Source organism: Falco rusticolus, chromosome 10 (assembly GCF_015220075.1).
Source record: "Falco rusticolus isolate bFalRus1 chromosome 10, bFalRus1.pri, whole genome shotgun sequence".
NCBI classification, from domain to species: Eukaryota; Metazoa; Chordata; class Aves; order Falconiformes; family Falconidae; genus Falco; species Falco rusticolus.
Window position 1 is genome coordinate 20,247,271 of NC_051196.1, and position 21,969 is coordinate 20,269,239.

A 21,969-nucleotide genomic window follows, 5' to 3' on the forward strand; every position below is an offset into this window, starting at 1 on the left:
GGGTTAGTGGTGGCCTTGGCAGTGCCCGGTTAACGGTTGGACTTGATGATCTCAGAGGGCTTTTCCAACCTGAATGAGTCCCTGATTCCCTGATTCTATAAGCCATTTCCCCAAGCTTCGATGCTCCAGGGGAAGCCCTGCTGTACGTGCTCCCTGGGCAACCATCTCAGCTTTCCCCACTGTGGGGAGATGCAGGGAGCCAGGAGGCACGCGGTGCTGGGGCTCAGGCAGGAGGTACGGTTGATGCCTGGCCCTAATTAAAAGGACGTACTTCCCACTGGGAACCCCTTTGCTGCAGTCCCCCTGAAAGGGTAACTGCACGGTAAAATAACCCCATCCCCACGCTTGCAGGCATGAGAGCATCACAGGTAGTTGCTAACTCGGCTTTTATTGTCACAGGACGCAGCAGCAGACAACACGAGGGGTCACTACAGGGGGGACACAGGCATGCTACACTGCAGGTCTTCCAGCACATTCACCTTGAACGGCAGCACCGCACTCTGCATCGGGCAGGAGGGAGGGAAAGAGACAATGCCGCAGGGAGAAGATGCCACCAGCTGCAATCCCTGCTCCTTTCCATGCCTTTGCTGCCCCATCTCTGTGCAAAAAGACAAATTCTCAGGCCATGGTGATTTTTCCTTTAGGGATGGGGTAATTAATAAGCAGACAAGGGGGTCCCTGCAAGGAGCATCATTTGCACCTCCTGCTCTCGGCTCCGTTGCTGGCTTAACAGTTGGACTCCGTGCTCTTAAATGTCTTTTCCAACCAAAACGATTCTGTGACTCTATGCTTCAAATTGCCACCCAGTGGTTTCACTTGCACCACACTCAGCTGAGTCACAGGGTAAAGGCATTAACAGGAGGAGCTGCCCCGGGAACAGTGCTCGCCTGGGATGGAGAAGCATGATCGTAGCCTAAGGTCTCGATGTGCATCGGAACCCTGGTCTGCTCGATTTGCCTCCCCTTGGAGACAGCTGCCCCAGCGAGACAGAGAAGTAAAACAGGGGCACACTTGGTGACAGCAGCAACCCCGGCACAGCACCGAGCACGCCGTGCCTTCAGCCGGAGGGGCAGCTGCAGCATCTGCTGCCTTCGCTGTCCTTTGCCTGCCTGGGATTTTATTTACAGGGTTATTAAAGGAGAGTGTGCCAAGGAGTCTGAAACATTAAAAAATGGGTGGTTTTTTTTAAAAGCCAGGGATTAACAGGCTTTTTTTCTTCCCACTGTAAACAAATCTGTTTTGCTTTTAATCATGCCCTTGGTGCCAGCCCATGAGCAGCCAGGGAGGGAGAAGGGCCCCAGCTCCGTGGGATGCAGAGGTCTGTCCCTCCACAGCGGCTTCAGTTCACAAACCCTGGGGAAAACTGGGACAGAAACGCAGCTCTGGGCACCAACAGGCGGACGCTGCTGGCTGCAGGTGGGCAAAACGGCTGGCCTGGATCTTGGTGGAGGACCACAACAGAGGCAGACGGGGACACAGCCCTCCATCGCCCACTAATGCATGCAGCTGGTGGGTCTGGGGGCACCAGCGGGTGGATGTGGCAGCAACCACCCCCCGGAGCAGCCAGCCAGGCTGGAAAGGTTTCAAGCAGCCAGAGGATTTTACCCACAAGCAATGCTGAGCAGCAAAAGCAACAGCCGTTTTCCCCAAGGCAGAGACGGCTGGTGACAGCCCAGGAGCCAGCGTGACCTTCAGGGTCACCCTGGCCTGGTGGGTGCACACCCCGGGGTGCAAACAGACACAGCAATCTTAGGGGAGCCAGGAAACCCAAACAGATGTGTCTGTGGTGCTGGGTCTGATCCCCGCCGAAACACTTCTGAGCCTCCAAGGGTTGACCCAACACCACTGAAGTCACCACAAACCACCTTTGCTACTGACTTCAGCCATGCAGAAGGAGAAAGAGGGAGCAAAGGGGTAAGATGGACAAAGAACATCTTCCCTGCAGACACAAAGCCTGATTGTAAAACCTATGGGCTTTAAAAGGCTGTTGTACCTCAATCCCACCCTCCCCACCGCTTAACCGTCCCCTGGGAGGCAGCACAGCCCCACGAGCTGCCCCGCAACCCTGGGGCTGAGGCAATGGGCACCCTCGCAGCAGGATAACCTGTCCCTCCATCCCAGCTCGGCCATCACTCTCGCCTCCGCACTGGGGAAGCTCACTCGGGGATGTAGTCCCTGAAGGAGTTAAAGCTGAGGCTACGGCCCGCTGAGTTCAAGGTGGAGCTGCCTTGCATCTTAGGGATCTTCTCCATCAGCTTTGACACTGTCCTCCTCTTGAAGGAGCCCGGGGAGAAGTGCCCCTGCCTCATGAGCTCCTGGTAGAGGGTGTTGAACACCACCACGGTCTCTTCGTAGCTATCCCGGGTGGAAATCTCATAGAAAGGAAGCTTCAAGGCTTTGGAGAGGTTTTCACCATCCTCTGTGGACACCATCCTGTCAAACTGCAAGTCCTTCTTGTTGCCCACAATGACGACAGGAGGCTGCTCGCTCCCACTGCTCCGCTTGGGGCTCGAGTGGATGTGGTTGATAAGGAAACACAGCCGCATGACCTCGTCGAAGCTGCACCTGTCTGTCACCGAGTAGACCACCGCAAAGCCATCGCCCCATTTGATCTTCTCCTCTATCTGCAGGGAATCCTCCTCCTGCCAGGGCAGACAAGCTCATATTAACACACGAAGCCCCAGTCTCCCCTAAATACCAGCACTGCTGATTGCAGCCTCCCAAGAGGGCCCATCACCGTCTCCCAGAAGGTTTTTGGCCCTGGGCTCACACACAGCAGTGATGTGCAAAGCAGCACAGGTAGCCCAGGGCAGGAATGCGATGGCTTGGGCAAAATGAGAGACAGCAACCAGCCCCAGCCTGATGTGGACAAAGGGAGAGTGTCAGTGCCGCTAAAGTGGGTATGCAAAGGCAGGGCTGCCGCTAGATGGGAAGCCAGCACAGGGCTCTCCACTGCCCACAGCTGTGGTGCTTGCTGGCTCCTTCATCCCAGCACCCTCCTGCTCCCTGAGCTGTCTCCCTGTCCTCAGGATGCTCCACCAATGCAAGGAGCTGAGCTGCGCTGCACACCAGTAAGGGGCCTGGGGAAATACTTAGCTGAAGCCACACTGTAATTGAGCTAGAGAGACATAAATCCTCCAAAACATCCTTTCCCAAGATAAATGCATCTTGATCGATATTTCAGACACAACAGATTAAAGCTGGTGTAAGAGCAGGGATTGCCTTCAGTGGCAAGTCGCCCTTCCCCGATGGTATTTTCCAGGGTCGGCCAGCTATGGAACAGCGTGAGCTCACCTGTCCCGCTGTATCGAGGATCTCAAAGTGCACCATCTCCCCGTCAATGACAGCCATGTGTCTGTAAATCATTTCTGGAGGACAGACAGAAAAGCATGTGTAAGAAAAGTGCCAGGCAGCAAATGACAACCCCAGTGGCCTCAATGCAAGCTGTGCTGGAGAAGTCGACTTTCACCTGCTGCAACCTACAGCCCATGTGGCCTCTGTTTCGAATCCACATCTTGAACTGGTCCTCAGCCTGTTCCCTCACACCTGGGAAGGGCAGTCCTGTACCCACAGCAGCAAGCTCAGCACCTCCAACGGGCAGCAGAGCCCCCTGCCAGCACCCAGCCAGCTTTCCCCTTGCTGGAAATAAAAGGGCAACAGTGACCAAAGCGCTGGAGCAAAAAGGTGTCACGGAGTGATGCTTCTGCAAAGGAAGAGGGGCTTGGCAGGAGGGTATGAAAAGCTGGGGTTTGTTTTGAGACCCTGCTCATGCTCCCGACCCAGCCCTTTGCCCAGCCGGTGTTGGACTCCCACCCCAAAGCAGCGGGAGAGCAGCTCCTTTCTAACCAAGCAAGAAAAGCAGCTGTAAAGGAGCGCACCTGGGCGGCTCCTCCAGCACAAAACCTGCTGCCAGCTTCACTAATATCATCAGGAAATAAAACCAGTCAGCACTGCACTTGGCAGCCGCTCTGTGTGCAGCATGCTCGATGGGAGGCCTTGCTCCATGCCAATGGAGCACCTCAGTCACACTGGGTGCCACGCACGACAGGGCAGAAACCCGCCTGGCTTGGCCATCTGTGGGAAAAACCAGGCACCTTCCCTCTCCTCTGGCACGGGGAAGCAGCAGGTACACTCACCGTACGGCCTCTGTATTTTATTACATCGCATGGAGTGAGCCCAACAGGAGGAAGAAGCAGCAGGCAGAAACGAAAAAGAAATTGCCCTCTGGGGGAAAAAGGCATTGCTCACCGTAACAAGAGAGGAGCGGGGATGTAAAGGACAGATGTGGCAGCGGTAGGGTTGTTTTTAAACCCAAACCTTTCCCTCTGACCACCTGTGAACCAGCTGGGTTAGAGCAACACAGAGACTTCCCAAATTTCCCAGCCTTGCAGGTGATGGCAGGAGTTAGGCAGAGGGATGCACAGCCAGTGACTGGTCACTTCTGGGATACTTCAGCAGGGACATGACTTCAGTGCCCAAAAAACCTCAAACTCAAATGCAAAACAAAACCTAGAAGACAGGAAAGCACAAGCTGCTGCTCCAGTGGCTTAGATACCCCCTTCCCCCTAAATGCCACCTCCCAGCAAATTGCTCCAGGATGACAGATGAGTAAGCACGTGGTGCTTTCTCGTGGGATGTCAGTGCTCACCCCAACAGATTTTGCCTTAACAAAACAACAGAAAAGGAAAAAGGGATGCAAGAGAAAAGAGGTGCCATGATGGCTGGTGGTTCTGACCGCTGCCAGTCTGGTCGAGGAGGAAGAGGAGCAGATACGGTGAGTGTGGGAGCAGAGCTGGCTCTGCTGCACATGGCGTTGGGTGCACCACAGCCTGCAGGCTGAGCCAGTGACAGCAGAAAAGGTGACAAGAAAAAGGACTTTACCTACCTAGGGTTGGGTCATAGTCTCCAATGAATCTCCTGGTGATGAATCTTACGGTCAGTGCTGTAAGAAAACCACAACAAACCCAGTTACAGCTGTCAGATCAAACTGCAGAGAAACATGGGCCGACTGAGACAGGAGGGATGGAGCAAAGACCTGCCCCAGCCTCACGGGGAACTGCCCGTGTGGGCACCGGAAGACATCCCAGCAGCGATGCTGCAGACCCGGCCCCATAAGGATCAGGTTATGACAGGGTTGGGTAAAACGTCTTCGCAGGTGCCCGGGCAGGCTGGGTCACCGCTGCATGCTTTGGGCTGCCCGACGATGACCAGAGAAGACTGCAATAAAGCGGCAACGACCAGATCTTAGCAGGAGGTGAGGGTGAAGCAGACTGGGAAAGGATCACGGTTCCCAGGTGGATGCCTTGGACCAAGATTGTTACAAGCCCTCTTTTCTCACAGCAAAGTCCTTGGCTGATGTCACAGCTCGTGCAGGCTGTCCTCTGCCTTGCTTTACCCTGCGTACAATGTGGGAAAAGCATGTCAGGATGGGCAGGAGCCCACTCAGGCTGGTAGTTCCCACCTTACCTCTTCTACAAAGCCTAAAAAATTTCCAGAGCTCATAGACATCAGGCATTTCAAAAGAACTCCATTGCCACCCCAGGAACAGGCTAGATGGTTTTTGCATGTTAGCACACTTTTGCATTGAGGACTGACACCCACCGCATGACGGGATGCCCAGGCAGAGAAAAAGGTTCCTGCCCAGCTCCTTGAGCAACACACCAGGCCCCTCTGCCCAAAGCTGCCTGCTTGTTGTCAGCAGCAAAACACCCGTCAGTCAATAAAATATAGCCCAACAGCAACAGAAAGCACCAAGCCCCCCGCCCCCAGCAACCCCTCCTGCACTGCTGCTGGCAGAAGCATCCCTCCAGGACATGTGGACGCAGCAGCTCGGGAGTCCTGAGAGCAGCAGTGAGAAGCAGCCAGGCTCCGCAGGAGGTGGCCAAGACCACAGGCATCTCACGGCACTGGGCAGCGTGGCAGGCAGAGCCCCGGCAGAGCTGCACCCCACCAATGCACCCACCCGCAGCCCCTCACACATGGGGTTCATTTTCCTGCATGGTCGAGGTTGAGAAATTGCATTTTCTGGCCTTGATCCTGCAAAGATTTATGCATGTGCTGGAGTTTTTATGCCAGGTGAGCGATCCCCTCGGTGGCCTCCAGCCAGCTGCTCGCCAGCAGCGAGCTCAGCGTGGGGGCCAGGCGGTGCGGGGCCAGGCTCTTGCCCTGTATCACCGACACCGATGGTATAACAGCCTGGATGGGTCCCATGAATTTCAGCACTGTTTATTTAACCCAACCCCAGCATACCACGTGGAGAAAGGAAGGCCACTGGCACCAAATCCCATAAAATTCATCACAAGGGCAGTCAGAGGAACACAGGGCACAGCAAGCTGGGAGGTCCTCCCTACACCAGCCATGTGTTGTAGCAAAACCAGCCCTGGAAAGGCACCTGGCAGCATTAAGCACTGGGGGAGTGAGTGCTGAGCAGATGTCCCACAGACCAGCTCACCCCTGGGTGGACACAGCACCTCCCTGCCCTGCCTGTGCCTGGGAATTCACATCCCCAGCACGAGGATGCTGGGCACAGGCGGGGACCACTGGCTACGCTTCACCCTTGCAAGGAGTCCTGCTCCCCAGTGGCTCCCCGGCGTGCAGTGGGACAAAGCAACCCTCTGCCCCTTCTGCCTGCTGGCACAGTATCAACATGGAGATTGAATAATTTGGCCCAATTTTTCCTCCTTGCAAGGAAAGGCAGGAACAGCCACAGCACAGCGCTGCGGGCAATTAAACCCCTCTTATCCAATTACTACATCTCCCTGCACCAGAACCCAGGAGATGCGAAGCCCAAATTACACTCTAATGCTAGGCAGGGTGGAGGTCTGCTGAAGCTGGAGGCTTGCCTGATAGCTCCATCAAACATGGCAAGGGCTTTCTCCTCGCTGGGGAAAAATACTGCCACTCATCATCCCTCTCCATCCAGCCAGGCTCAAGGAGACAGACCTAGGCTCCAGAGCAAGGGCTTGTTTGAGGTGGGCAAGCTCTCTGGGGACAGGAAAAAAAAAATAATCAAAGAGGTACCTTATGTTTTCCCGCAAGGGGTAGCAAAAGCTTTGCTTTGCCATTGTGCAAGTTCTCTAAGTGGGTATTTCCAGCAATATGGACAGCAGGCAGGGCTGAGGCTCAGCTGGCAAACAGACAGGAGTGGGAAACGGGGTGGGGAGGGGAGAAAGGAAAGGCTTTCTCAGTTACGAAGCAATTTAGAGGTGCTGAAAATCCTGCTGGTCTGCACAGGGTGGGGAGGCAGCCGGAGTGTACCCGTCACTCTGGCTAACAGAACACTGAGCTTTGCTAAACATCCCCGACACGGCCAAAGGGCCACAAAGCTGCATCTGTCCCTGCCCCGATAAGTGCTGGGTCTCATGACAGTCTCAGCACCCGGGGAAGCCTCCTCAGCACGGCAGGGCAGAAGCAGGTGAGATGCCACCAAGATGCCAGTGAGATGCTACCAAGCCGGCTTTGTTTCAGGAAGAGCGTGGCGAGGCAAGCAGCACCCCAAGGGTGGATGCAGGAACACAGTGCTGAGGAGCTGGCCAGAAACATGCTTTTGCTTTGACACAAAGCCAACATAACTTCTACTTGACTTTTCACACCTGCAGCCTCAAGAACCCCATAAAAAAGCCCTGGGAGAGCTGCGAGGAGACCGTGATGCTCGGGCTGAAGGAGAGTTACAGGACAGGCGATGAGGAGCAGGTGGTGCTTGGCTGCCATCAATTTACCAGCAGCAGAGAACCTGCCTCCAAGGCTATGCCAGGGCTCATGGTGAGAGAACCCCTTTTCCTGGCAAGGAAAACCCATGGCTTGGAGCCGGTGCCTGTGGGCACCAAGAGGTCACTCCCAGTCTTTCATGGGGAAGGGGAAACAACAGCGAAACCAAGGTGCTGTTCGGCCATGCGCAGAGTGAGGGCATGACGGACAGAGCCCACAGCAGCTCGCTAAAATGGGTTGTCTTGCCCAGGATGGGATAATTACCGGGTGGTGATGATTTGGCAGAGACCAGCAGCCACACAGAGGAGGTGGTTGGGGATGTGTCTGCACGCCGGGGCTGCAGCTTGGCTCGGACTGAGGAGAAACTGCAGCTCTGGCTGCCGGGGGGTAATTCAGGGGCCGCCCTGTAACGGCAGCACTACACAAACCCGGCTCTGGGTCATGGAGCTGGAAAAGCAAAGGAGCAAATGCAATGGGAGGTTCAAACGTTACAGCTCCTCTGCTCAGAACATATCAAAGCAGGCTGCGCAGGATCCAGCCCTTCCCCAGTGAAACTCCCTGGCACGCGAGGAGCTTTTGCAGCAGCAGCAGAAGTGACCAGTCTTGAAAAGAGATCACCGCAGGTGACCCACTGCATCTGTTGGTGAAGGACCCTCTGGCCAAGCCAAAGTCTTACTTTTCTGCTCACCTTCATCTCCATCCCTACCTTTTGGAATATCTTTCTGCAGGGAATTGCCTTTAGGCTCTAACAGGGTGCACTCGGAAAGCACTAGCATCTCCGAAAGCAGCTCTCCACCCTCGCAGAGCGAGCAAGCTTTCCTTTGGCTCTCAGCTCTTCCCTGCAGAGTAAAAAGGAGAGCTGCATTTTGGGGAGAAAAGCACAAACACCCTATCAGATGTTGTTTTAGAAATGCCTTGCTCTTTGTTCTTGGAAAGAGTGAGGCAACACAACTAATCTTCACACTTGGTCCTCAAGATCCAAGCTAATTCAAAAGACCTTCCAGGCTGCCTTGGTGCTCAGGAGCCGACCCACGCGCCTGATGCTGCAGATACGCCCGTTCAAAGCCAAACCCACCACACGGCCCTCCGTACCTGACATCTTTTCAACGCCAGCTGCTTCAAAAATGCACCATCAATGCCTGAGTGTGATTTTCTGGTGCAGACAGAGAAACCGGTGGTTTGGAGGGTGAAGGGAGCACAGGAGCATAGCTAATGGAAGCGATGCTTAAGCTCTTCAAGGTGTTAATGACGGTAATGGGTATGGACAGGCTGTGCAGGGCCGGGAGTGAAAGGCAGTGCAGAGGGTGAGAGCTGGCTTGGAAAATCAACAGGAGCGAAAAGCGGAATTAGGGGAAAATGAGTGGGAATGGGGAAAAAAAAAACAACAGCGAGAGCAAGGCAGGAGGGCAGAGCTCAGGAGGGACAGGACAGAAGCTGCACACCAGGAGAGAAAAAACTGAGCAGGAGCGTGAGGGGAGAATAAACCTCACCAAAACCAGGATATGGCACAAAACCCCCTCAAAACCACAAGATGCTGATGAAAAGCTGACACCAGGCAGGACTGAGGCACTCCCGCACAGAAATTGCTTTCCCCATGCAAATTTGGGGGCAGCTTGTCCCAGCTGGTGATCAGCAAATGTTCCCCCATGTCTTGCCCCCCACACCCCACTGCACCAGTCAGGATCTGTGTGTTTGCCCCGGGAATGTGGCTTCCCACCTGAGCCACGCTTCCTGCTTCTTCCACCCCAGCATCTCTGCCCTAAGCAGCTTCTCCTGCCCTCCTGCACCTGCCTGGCTCCTGTCTGGGGGATTCACCACCTTCTCATCTTCCAAGCTGCCTCTGGGTTTCCAACCCTGCCCATCACAGAAGGGATTTGACGGAACAAGCATGTAACTTGGCAAAACTGCTCTGTGGAAATAACCAAGGATCCCGCAGGAGGTGTGTATGAGCATCTCCAAAGAGGCAACCAAATTATCAGAAGAGTGAGAGAAGTCAGGCTTGACTTGTAGAAAGCACCTGATTCTGTATCATATGTTAGGCAGCCACCCAAAGCCAGAGTGCATGGTGGTGTATGAGAAGAGGAGCCAATTAAATTGATTAAAAATTGGCTGGAGTGCAAGAACACAAGCGAAGCTGCCAGTCGGAAGAAGTGGATACAGGCAGAGAGGCGTCAGCACGTTGACGCAGCCTTATAAGGAATTTTTTTTCCCCATCTTGAACATAAGTAACCTCAGAAAGGGCTCTCCCTTGGAGAGCCCCAAAGCTGAAAGGGTTAATTTTATACTCAATTTGGTCTCTGGGAATGACTGTGGATGGCTCGATGCAGCACTAACCTGCCATTGTGGCAGGGGCTGGGGACCTCCCGGACCGCATCGAGCCCTGCGCACCCACGTGCTGCTCTGTTTATGCTGCTGCATAACACATCCCTCTTGCGAGCGTAATGGCTCACAGCACCAATCCATCTTCGGTTTGTGTTTTGTAAGCAGAGCTTTCCTCTGAAGCACAGTGAACTTTACACTGGCTAACATCAACAGCAGCAGGCAGAAGATAACGCAGGCTCCGCCTGGGCTGGATTCACAGCCGCCCACAGGTGATTTACGAAGCCCCGGACAAACCTTTAAACTACTGATGGTGATCAGCCATGGGTGTGCACCCAAACCCAGCCCTGCTCGCTCAGAGGATCTGGGACCTCAGATCACCAGATCTTGAAGATTTCCAAAAAAACAAACTCTTCCTGAGAACTGAGGGGTTTTTTTTTCCCTGTCCAGATTTTAATCCACCTTTCGATTGGCCACACACCTTGGCCCCCTCAGGTCTCCCAGCCTGGCTTCTGCTTCCCAAGGGGGCAGCTGCCAACAGCTCACCCGATGCTCCAGCGTGGGGTCCACTCTCATCCTGCCAGGACCGGGAGCTTGGTGGCTCAGACATGGCTTCAGATGAAACCCACCTTCCCCCTCCCCAAAACAGGGGATCCCCACACACTGTACCCCTTCCTCCCCCAGCCAGCACTGGCAGCCCTGTCTCTCCCCGTGCCCTGAGGACCAGCCACCTGCCATAGCCCATCCTCCCCAGTCCCGCAGGAGCTCGAGAGATGATGATTTTGGCTCCTTCCCCACATTTCACACACAGGTTGCTCGGGCCAGATGCTCACAGTCCATCACCTGGGGTGTCAACCACCCCGCCGGGCGGGGAAAGCACTTAGAGGGTTTCCTCATCCCCAGCTTTGCCTGGCACAGGGGCTCGCAGGCAGCAGGACCTGGCAGCCCACGCAGAGCACCCACTGAAGATGACATGCTGTCCCTTTGCAAGAGAAGGTGGGCAGAACAGCACCCAAGGGGACAAAGGCAGGGAGAGACACATGTCAAGGCAGCTGCCAGCCCATGGGGGATCGCTTGCCTGAGGCTCCTGGGAGCTGATCCTGGTTCCTGACACGCTCTAGCTCTCCGTTGCACGAGCAGAGTATTGATTACCTCCCTCTACCCTAATTTCATGGCCTGTGTTACTGTCACAGCCCGAGAGGATGGCAAGGGATGCGCTGCTGGAAGGCATGAAGGCTGCAGGCACCCACAGAGCTGAGCCACCACAAGGCAGAGTGGCCTTGCACGACACCCAGCCCCACCACAGCAGCCACCGAGGGCAGCACCGGGGCCAAACCCAGCTGGAGGAACCTTTAAAGACCCTTGGCATGATCTGACCATATGGAGGAGGCACAATGGCATCTTGATTGCCCGCAGGAAGGGCTCGAAGCTCCCAGGCACCCACTCCGCACTGGATGGGATCGATGCCGGCAAGGGAAGCACATATGTTCAGGCTGGGGTGGGGGGCTAGCCAAAGCGCTTCGTACACTTTGTACAACCATCACTCACTGCTCCATCTGCTTGCAGGGAATTTGTGGCCAAACACTGCGTGTGGACCCTCCCGGCGCGCTGGGTACACCCAGAGCCGAGCCCCGTTTCTGTGCTCCCCCTTCCCGGTGCTGGGCTGCTTGCTCACTGAGATCTGGGAGTTGCCTCCTTTAATTTAATCAGGGAAATCATGATTTTTCACTAATGCTAGGCAAGAGGCTCGTTGGTTACTGTATATGGAAACACAACTTCGACAGCCCCAACAGCCAAAGCTGCTGGCCACGAGCCAGGTGGAGGTGCCACCACTTAGTGAAAGGTTATGGCTCCGGAGCAGCAAGCCAGTGGGACATTGCCCTGTCCCCACGGACAGACAGCCCGGCCGTGTCCCTCCCAAACTGCCCGTGGATCCCTGCCCCCCGGCCCCACTGCAATAAAAATGTAGACAGGCACCTTTCCTGGCCAGTGGCACCTCTCACCCCGCTCCTGGCGCGCTGGGTGCTGCGCAGACGGATCGGAGGGCGCCTTCGCCCGTGGGTGCCCACAGCCCGGGACAGAGGAGCAGGAAGGGGTGGAAGGATGATCCCCAGGCAGGAATGGGGGTGAAGGAGAGAGCTCAGATGCTCCCAGCTCAGCATCCCAAATCCCCCACCCCCTAAAAAATCCAAATGGTGAGCACTGAGCAAAGCGCAGGGAAAGGGAGTTTTCCTAAAAGACAACTAAACCCAGTGCCGTTAAACCAGGCACTGTGAACGCGGCTCCCTTCGCCAAACACACGCAACAAACTCAAAGCACCCGGTGAAGAACAAACCTGAGTTGGGCTCTTGGTCCCGAAAGCTGCCGCGGCCAGTGCGGGCCCACCCTGCCCCACCCCCCCCACTCGCTTTGGCTCGGGAAAGCCCCCGGGACGAGCCCCCAGCTCCAAAGCACCCGCTGCTGAGCGCCACGGGGCAAAACTCGGCACCCTGACACCCAGCGGGCTTCGGGTCCACCTGGGCGATGCCCAGCCATCCCGGAGAAACTCCGTCCCCATCCCAGCTTTCTGAAACTGCCCCTGCCTGCTGCCCAACCGCGGCGGGACCCCGGGGGGCTCGACCCTTCTTCCTGGGGAAGGAGACCCGTGGGGATGCTAACGGGATGCTGGAGCAATACCGGGGAGGGGGGATGCCGGGAGGATGCCGCAGGGATGCCGGGGGAATACCGGGGAGCCCAGTCCTACCTGTCTTGCCCACGGCGCTCTGCCCCAGCACGACGAGGCGCAGGCTGCGGGCCGGGCTGAGGCTGACGGAGCGGCGCAGGGGCCGCGGGAAGCTCATGCCGGGGCCGGGGCCGCCACTCTCCCGCTCCGCCGGGCGCTGCTCCGCCGGCTCCGCCCCGAGGGCTGGCTCAGCCCCGGCCCCGCGCAGGCGGGCCCTGGCCGATGTCCTCCTCCTCCTCCGCCCCCTGCCCGTGGGGTCAGGCAGTGGAGCTGGCCCCTACGGCGCCCCGCAGAAGCTGGGAGAGAGGCCCTTCGGGCATCGTGCCTCAGTTTCCCCGCACGCAGGCGGCTCTCGTCGGGACCCTTCACCCAGCGAAAGGAGCTGCTGGCCTGGAGAGCTGCTAGCTTCAAAGGGGGCAACGCGAGGAAGGTGCAGAGCAGGAACGGGAAATGCAGCCAGGGTGCTGCTTCCCCCCACATCCTTGCCTGAAATCAGTGTCTCGGCCACTTCTGTGCAAGGCGTCAATACACAAGATGGCTTAGCCCCCTGCCTTGCCCCTCATGCGGCAGCACGGTGCCCGCCCAGCTCAGCTAGCCAGACCCAGGTTGCTCTGCCCAGCCAAGCGGCAGCACATGGCCCAGTCCTTGCCTCAACCACCAGCGAGGTAAGGAGCAAACGCCGGTTCTGCACAAACCGGCAACTAAACCCCATTGGGACCAGGGTGCTGAGACTTCACATCGGGCCGGAGCCACACTTTGCATGTGCTGTGGTGCAGCAGCAGCGCAAGGCTGTGAAGTAACAGTGCAAGGGTGTTCCCAAGAGCAAGGGATTATGTGTACACGCATGTTTGGAAGTGTGGGCACAGCTAACCTGGAACTGCTCCAAGCGGCAGCCAGAGCGGGCATGGATGTGCATGGGAAGAAGGGAAAGACCTGCAACATCTCGACTGTCTTCAGCAAACCCCAGGACACAGCTTGCCCATGCAACACAGATGCATAGATGGCACCGGCACCACAAACTCAAGCAGAAGAGACCTGACCAAGGGTGCGGAGTAATCAAATGCCTGCACTAGGGATTCAGCCTCTTTTCTGAAGGCTTTAGTCATTTCTCTGGCATGGGGATCTCTCTGCTTGACCATCTTGGGTGACTCTGCGTGCAGCAGAGCACAGACCATCCGTGCCACCTTGGATGGTGCTCAAGGCAACATGAAACCCGCCTGATATTTATAGACCGTATCATGTGTCAAAAGTAAACGTGGCTGGTGACTGCAGAAGACATTAGCGCACAAGCAGCGCCTAAGTGGGTGTCTCACCTTGAATGGGGAGAAGGGTTATCGGAAGCATTGCTGCTGCCAGCGGCAGAGCTGTAGCTGTTTGTGCTGCTGGGGCAAAGCTTTGGCTGGAGAGAGGCCCTGGATAAAACAGGGGCTGTCCTGGGGAAGCCCGGAGGGTTCTCCTTGGAGAGCAAGCAGACCTCACCCAGAAATTCATCTTGCCATCACAAGCTGGCATGTGCTTCCTTGCCTGTGTCCTTCTGTGCGTTAGCTGCTTGCGACAACTGTGTTCCTGCATCGCTTCTCCAAAGCTGATGAGAGACACGTTCACGGCTTGACTACATCTGGAGCCCAGAAGACAACAGCAAGAGCAATAAACCTCAGATTTCAGGACAAAAGCTGATTCCCAGCTGGGTAAGGGGTGGGGGGTGTCAAGAAAAAGAAGTCGCCGTTATGTTCCTTTTCTATTTTTAGCCTGATTTCCTAAGGAAATGAGATGTCTGCAATCAAATCCTCTGTCTTGCCTGATCCTCTTCAATACCATTTTTGAACACATTGCCCAATTTCAGTCAAAGCCAACAGTGAGGGAGAAGCCACAGGGAAAATTCTTTTCCTGCAAGTTTTGTGACAAAAAATGGTCAAATTTCATGTAAAATCAACCCTTGCACTTTGGAAAGCAGGAACTGACCAGCAGGTTCCTGGCTGGAGAATCCAGAGTTAACTATTTCTACTGCTCCCAGGGGCTGTTTGGATCCCCCTTGCAGCAGGAGCGTGCTTGGCCTCACCTCTCGGTAAGGCAATTGGCACCGCAGCCTTGTTGTGCCAAGCTGGAAGCCGAGCAGTCCAAACCTGTGTAACTCTACCTACCTTAATTCGGATTGTGTTAAAAGGGCATGGATTCGTGGGGATGCAGGAACAAGGTAGAAGGATGGACTTAATACTGAAGCACAGCAATCAGTGTAGCTGCATTCAGGTGCCAGCCCTGCCGCAGGCTTCCAGAACCACCTTGGGAAAACCACTTCGCCTCCCCCCTTCTGCAACACCAAACCACCGCACTCGTGGCCTCACCACAGGAGCCTGTCCGCTCCCACGGGCATCTCCATTGGGAGGGAGAGGGATGCATGCGCCTCACAGCCCACAGGTGTTTCTAGTTCCATATATTCCACATCAAAAACCCCAAAGCCCAAACCTTGCCCCTTGCAGAGCTGTTCCACCGAGAGGCGTCCCAGTGATGGCAGAGAAAATCATCTTTTTCTTCTAGTGCCAAGGAAAAAAAGACACAAGACCCACCCTCAAGGCTACGACGTCTAGCAAGTGACGAGGTCCCATGCTGGACTTTGGGACTCTTTCAACAGGCCTTTTTGGACTGGTCCTAGCGGTTAGCGAGGGGGCATCCTCCTCTGCCCATCCAGGTCCCCTCTCTGGTGCTTTTGATCAGCCGCGGCACAGTTCAGCATTTCAAGGACATTATTATTTGGCCCAACAAGGTTTCACAGAAGCGGACTGAAGGCAGGGAAGGCTCAGCCTTATCCTACACAGAAGGAACCATAGAGAATATTCACGGTAGATGCTCTCAGCGTGGAGAAGGCATCTTTTAACTCTGTGGCAACCTTACGCACAGTCCATCACAACTGGCCTTTTGTCCTTTGACCCTCACTAACCCCCTTCTCTTCACCTCTAAAGGCTCTTGCTGGAGAACACAGTGGTACACCAGGACACTGCCCCGCATCCGAGGGCAGCTCTCGCCAAACCAGCTCTGCAACGTACAAGCATTATTGAAACACAGAGCGCTGTTCCTGCCGCAAAGCCCACAGGGGCAGCATGGGAGAGGTGGTATTTCCATTAAGACAATCTCCTACACTACTTTAGCCTTCGGGACAGAATACAAACATTCAGTGGAGCCCACCAAAAACTTTTTTTTGGTGGAAAGTGCCTAAATCCAGCCATATGTAGTGATGATATGCTTAGGTAGCCCACGGTAGAGCTTTGAAGGAGAAACATCTCTGGCTAGCTTGCATCCAACTTCCTTCTCTGCCTCCAAAACACTGTGTTGTTTCACTTATCTCAAGAACACGGGTAGGAGTAGACTGACCTAGACCAGAACTTGGGTGAAGTTGTTTCTTTTTCATCTTTCATTTAAGTCAACAAACCGAACAGTGCTGCAATTCACAGCATTATGCTCACCTCCAGCCCAGTGAAGTGCTGGCCTTGGGGACCACCAGATCACCACGTACTGCTGCAGACTCTCCTGCCCAGATGAGCGGCTGAAAGCACCGCTCAGAGAGAAAACAGCTCTACAGCCTTCAAACCATCTCCCGTGACCAGGCTGGATCAGACCACTGTGACCCTCCAACCCAACACCCACTGCTTCAGAGACAATGCAGACAAACATATCCTTGACTTCTTTAGGAAAAGGTTGGCTTGGGCCCCGAAGCCGGTGGGTTTATATCCCTGACAACATGTCTGGGGACTACCCAGAGAAACTCCTACTCACCTCACGCACAGATCTCCTTGGCATGGCGAGAAGCCACATGGGTCTTCCCACACGTGCATTCAGCTCCAGTGACTACACGGTCCCACATTTGCTGGGGACCTTTCAGCAGGATGGCAATGGAAACACAACTTTATCATCTGTAATTGCTGAATAAGCCACCTCCAGCATAACAGAGCACCTGTGGCAGAGCCAGATAAAAGTAGGTGGAGTAGATATTGTTTTCTGTTGAAATATTTGTGGTCAGGCTATTCCATACTTGCCATTTTTTTAAAGCTGTAGAGTCTGCACCGGGAAAGAGGCCAAAGGCACCCATGAATCATGTCCCTGCAAACAAAAATCCAGCAGAAATAAAAAGTTGTCCTAAAGCAGACAAAGAACCAAATCACCTCAGACCGTAGCCTCAGACTATGGGAGTCCCATACCATGTTCCAAACTAAATCCCTCCTGGATCATCCGCTCTTTTAAGAGCTCCCCAAAAATTCAACTTTACTGCTTCCGAAAGAAAGAGAAGTAGTGCATTTGGTTTTATTTAGAAAAGATAAAAAAAAAAGCCAGTCCCTCTCCATTAGATGATCTGAAGGTGCAGGATGCCAGATCTATGCAGAAACCAACTCAATTTCAAGCTCACTTTGGAGCCTGTGCCCTGTTTTCAAAAATGACCACAGTATTTCAAATCTTTGGTCCCACAATGTTCAGCTCATCTCCTGAGCATTCACCCAAAGGGCTCAAACCCCATTTTTCCAACTCATCTATCACATTTAATTGTCACTCATTAATGATCGTACAAACACTGAGACAATACCGTTATATGGCAAGCTTCGCTGCTAGCGTGCCTCTTGAGAGTTAATGTCAGACGGGGCCATCAGGGAATGTTCTCCAAGAATATAACTGAAGCCACACCGCCCTGTCAATAAACATATTTTTGGTTGCTACAGCAAAGCCAGCATGCAATTAAAAAGTTCTCTCAGACTTCAGAGCCCTCTCCTTTCTCATCAGCTTTGCAGACTCACCCTGTTCCTACCAAAATCAAACCCTGACTTTGCTTCAGCCATGCAAATGCTGAATTAGCAGCCAGGCAGAGACGTGGCAGGAGCAGGGACATGGATCCCAATCACTTGTCCCATGTTCTATAAATAGGGAGAGAGAAAATAGATGAAAGGCACCTAGCCCCAGTGCTTGCTCACACCCAGGCTCACTGGCCACTTTCTGACTTCTCTTTAAGGGCTTTGTACCAGCCTGGACCCTGCGGCAATGCATTCCCTTTCTCTTCTTAATAAAGGGGCTATTTTTTAGGTCACAAGAGACATGAAAACCTCTAGCACAAGAGAAATCAAACCAACGCAGCTTCCTGGTGTTACACTTTAGTGGTTAGAAATCAGCAACAGACAGAATGTATTTCAACGTGCAGCCAAAGCGTGGCCAGATCATGCTGAGAAAATAAATGTGGCTCCACGTAAGAGTTCAAAGATGCCTTTGCAAAGCTGACAGGGAAAAAAACCACGCCAAAGGGGCACATTAACAGCATTTCCCTTTCATCCCGGAGGCCCAAACGACACATTCCAAGAACTTTTCAAGCTGCTTTGCCACTTCAACTGGATGAACGCCTACAGCTCATGACACGGTAGAGCACATGAATGTGAAACAGCTCCAAATATCATAACCAAGTTGCTGACTCCCTTTTGCTGGCCCTTGGGTCCCGAAGACGGAGTTTCATGCACTTTTGTTTTTCCACAGAAGCTGGCCATCAGAGAGGACGGACAGTGATGCTTACAGCGTCTATCATGCTTCATTAGGCTGCACAAATAATGGATCCTCACAATGGGAAGCCTTCACGCTGAGAGAAATGGCTTTGCTTGTGAAGCTTATTTTAGAACACAGAACAACTTGCCAAGGGAAGGAAGAGAAACCCCATCATGTAGGCAATTTAAAACTCGTCCAGACAGAGCTCTGGAGATATGCTGCAGAAAGCTGTCCTGTAGGATGACCAGCATGGGCCGTCTCCCCTTCAATCATGACAATGATCTTATTTTTGTCAGAATGCCAAACCCAAATCCAAGCACCTGGAAGCTGCAGAATTTTCATCTGAGAAGTCATGACCATAGCATCCTGTTGGAGGGTTTAGAAGACTGAAACCTCACTCCAAACCAACGCCTGAAAGCATCTGTATCTGGCGGGGGGTGGGGTGGGGGGGTGGAGCACAGCCACAAATTAAGGTGCTACAGTCCACTGCTGCCAGAAGGGTGAAGGATGAGGTCGCGGCGGGGCTGACATTCAGCCAGGCCAGCAGTTCACCATCTCTTGCACAACAGCACGTACCAATTTCAGCCACTGTGTACACTTAATTAGGGCTTGGCTAAACAGTTCCCTTGGCTCCTCAGGAGAGGTGACAGGAGGGGGGGAGCGAAGGGTGCCCAGGGGGACTGCATGTCTGGGATGCAGAGGGCAGCAGAGCCAGGAGTCCAGTCTGCCACACCCAGGCGTTCCTGCTCAAACTGGGATGTGACAGCGACGTGACTGGCAAAGAAGCAAGGGCACCTCCAGACAACTCTTCCTGAGCAAACCCCTCAGCAGCCCGGCTGGCGAGAAAACAATGCAACACTGACATTTTTCCACAATAAGGAAGCAAAGCCCGTTGTCCTTCTGCCGGGGAATGAAGCCGAGTCCTACCAACATTCTTCGAAAGCACGAGAGAGAAACCAGAACAGCCAGCGGCTTTGTGGCCAGCAGGCAGGGAGCAAGCTGGAATTCGCGTCTGACTCAGAACAGATGGATGCCCTCTGCTCTGGCCCTCCAGCCTCCCTCTGGGCAGCGAAGCCTTATTTACACGAAGTCAAACAGCACTGAGGGGAGAGTATGGGGAACAAACACGGCAGTTTTGCTTCAGAGGTGCTGGATGGCAGGAGCTCAGGTCTGGTTCTCGTCTAACCCACGCGGACGCCTAATCTTAGAGGCTCTGGGCAAAGCATCTCTCAGATTCCACCCTGATGTGATGTGCTGTCCAACAAGATGTTTTGTCCTAACAGATAAATTTTCACTATGAATCAGTGCTTGAGGGGGAAAAAAAAAATAAAGCCTGCTTTCTTGAGAAATTTCTGCTCAAACTATTTAAGTATGGGAAACCACATTCAGCAGCCAGAAAGAGGATCACAAGCAGCCACCCCCCAACATGCGAAGCTAAATGAAGTCTTGTGACTTCACTCTGGATAAGAAGGTATCTGCTTCCACCTGGAATGGCAAAAAGCTTTTTTTAAAAAAAATTCCCCTGAAGAAAACGTCAAAAATAATCCTTTCACCTCAGTCTGAGTGCATTTCAAGAAAACCTGACTATTTTGCTCAATTTTATATTAGAAAATTTTCAAAACAAAATCCAGGACTTCCTGATATTGGTTGGATTTTCCCTTCCTGCATTTTTCTTCCCCAAAATTGTTGTGAAGCCACCCTAATTTCATAGAGCATCTCACTTGGATTAGAATTAGGTTTTCCCAAGGGCTTTTTTGGGGGAACCTGTTCCACAGATCAACTCAAGACATTTGCTTTTTCTTTTGATCCAACACTGGGCTCTTCCTTCCACATTTCTGAGCCTTGAAGTCTCTCTTGTTATTTTCAAGTGTTTCTCTGTAACTGGGAAGGACAGTTTATTCCCCCTACATCCTCTTAAAGCCAAGATACGCATGCTGTTTCTTAGCCCCAGCGCTCACATGCCTTAGGAAATGCAGAGGGACTGTGAGGTTTCCAGTGAAATTGCTTCAGCTGGCAACGCTGCTTCCGCTGTGGACTGTGAACAATCTTTAACTGCCATCGCCTTCATGCCAGCCCACAGCATACTGCGGCTTACTGCAACTGTAGGATCTGTGGTCCCAGTGTAGAACTGGAGCCACCTTTGGATCCCCCCACTGCCTTCCATTTTGTAAGAGCCTGGAAACAAGGATGCAATGATCAAAGATGGTTCCGGAAAGGTCCCTGTCTTCATATACCCATGAACTATTTAAAATCCAAGTGTCCAACCTCCTTGTGCAGTCAGTAGACAAGGAAGAGCATCTCCCAAGGGCTGCTCGTGCTGGACAGTCCTAGCTGGGAAGAGATGAGTTAGCCTCTGCAGCTGACCATCTCTCTCCAGCAACTACAGAACCAGCTTAACTGAAGCATACCTGGGTATTTTCTTTCTGTAGCTGAAATCAGGCAAGATGAAATGCAGCCTGAGCCATCAAGCTTGCTGTTTATGGCACCTAAAATGATCTGAGATTTTGAAAGACTGGACGGGACACAGATTTAGTTATATTCAAAACCACCACCCTGTACTGAAGGAAATGCTGGGCAACCTTGGTGCTATGAAGGAGTCTCTGCAGGGGCGCATACGGACATTCACATGCAGACTTTCCTCCTGACTCACTTGAAGCAGGGCATTCCCTAGAGAAGTGACAAGGTGAGCAAGCTCGACTTACCACTTCTCATGGTAGCTGTAGAGAATCTGATAGCTCTAGGAAACTCTTCCTGGTTGTTATTACAGTACAGAAACACATGCAGACCTTGGCTGAATAAGCCTGCTGAATCTGGCCTTGCACATGCTGCTCAATAAGTGACAGTGCTCAACCTGCAGACAAAGCAGAGAGAAAATACTGGGATCTAGACATAAAAATATTCACAGTCGGCCAAGCACCAAGTCTGTCAAATAGGCACAAAATCACTCCTGAGCCACTGATACCTGTTCTTGTGAGGGTATAATACATGCAGACAATTTATTGCTATGCAATAGACTCCTGAGCTTACTTTTAAGAGGGTAATTTCTCAGGTGTTCCTAACCTATACGGATTTTCACCACTTAGCATGATCTGGGAGTATATTTGGGATCTTGCAGTCATCTTGTTTCACTGCTCTCTTCAGTCCCATCTTTGCTGTGGGCCACACTGTACCCCAGTGTATTCCCTGAAGCCATAAAACACCAGGAAAATGAGCAGAGCAGCAGGGCTTTTGTCAGGAGAGAAAAAGGGGTGGAAGGCAAAAATTACACTTAGCACTCTTAAAAACACCTCACCTGTTTACAGCGATGTAACTGCAGTCTGTGGAGAGCTACGAGTGTTTCCAGAGGGCAAATCAGCTCACCCAAACCCCCTGCCCCATTGCTAGCCTTAAGTGTGCTCCCAGTGCCAGGGAAACTTGCATAGACACAAATAATGAAGCACAGCACCAGGCTCTTTAAATTGACTAATTTTACCCATAGATTCTGCCTTCCCGGCTCAGAGCCTCACTTCTGGGACTGGGGAGGCAGATGGCCCTTTTCTTCCACAACCAGTGAAGCCCAAGGTATTTTTAAGACACAGCTGAGAGCCTGTATTCCTAAAGTACATAGAGGGGTGTGCAGGCAGAGGCAGACCCAGCTGGCATGAAACAGCTCGACAGCTAGCAATGGATCCTGGGGTGTTTAAGACTTTTGACAAATAAATACCATCAAGGCT

General features: G+C 53.3%; 1 protein-coding gene across 2 annotated transcripts; it reads right to left on the reverse strand.

Moving 5' to 3' along the window:
• Positions 1 to 286: 286 nt before the first annotated feature.
• Positions 287 to 21,914, reverse strand: LOC119154323 (ras-related and estrogen-regulated growth inhibitor-like). Of its 2 annotated transcripts, none has more exons than XM_037401716.1 (4): positions 20,959 to 21,914; positions 4,886 to 4,942; positions 3,295 to 3,368; positions 287 to 2,642 (listed from the first exon to the last, which is right to left on the reverse strand). In XM_037401716.1, exons 1-4 carry the CDS (start codon positions 20,966 to 20,968, stop codon positions 2,157 to 2,159), a joined length of 627 nt encoding a protein of 208 aa, XP_037257613.1. In that variant the 5' UTR covers positions 20,969 to 21,914; the 3' UTR covers positions 287 to 2,156. The 2 variants fall into 2 exon arrangements, with proteins under 2 accessions (XP_037257613.1, XP_037257612.1); XM_037401715.1 differs by lacking the exon at positions 20,959 to 21,914 and adding an exon at positions 12,770 to 12,895.
• Positions 21,915 to 21,969: the final 55 nt, after the last annotated feature.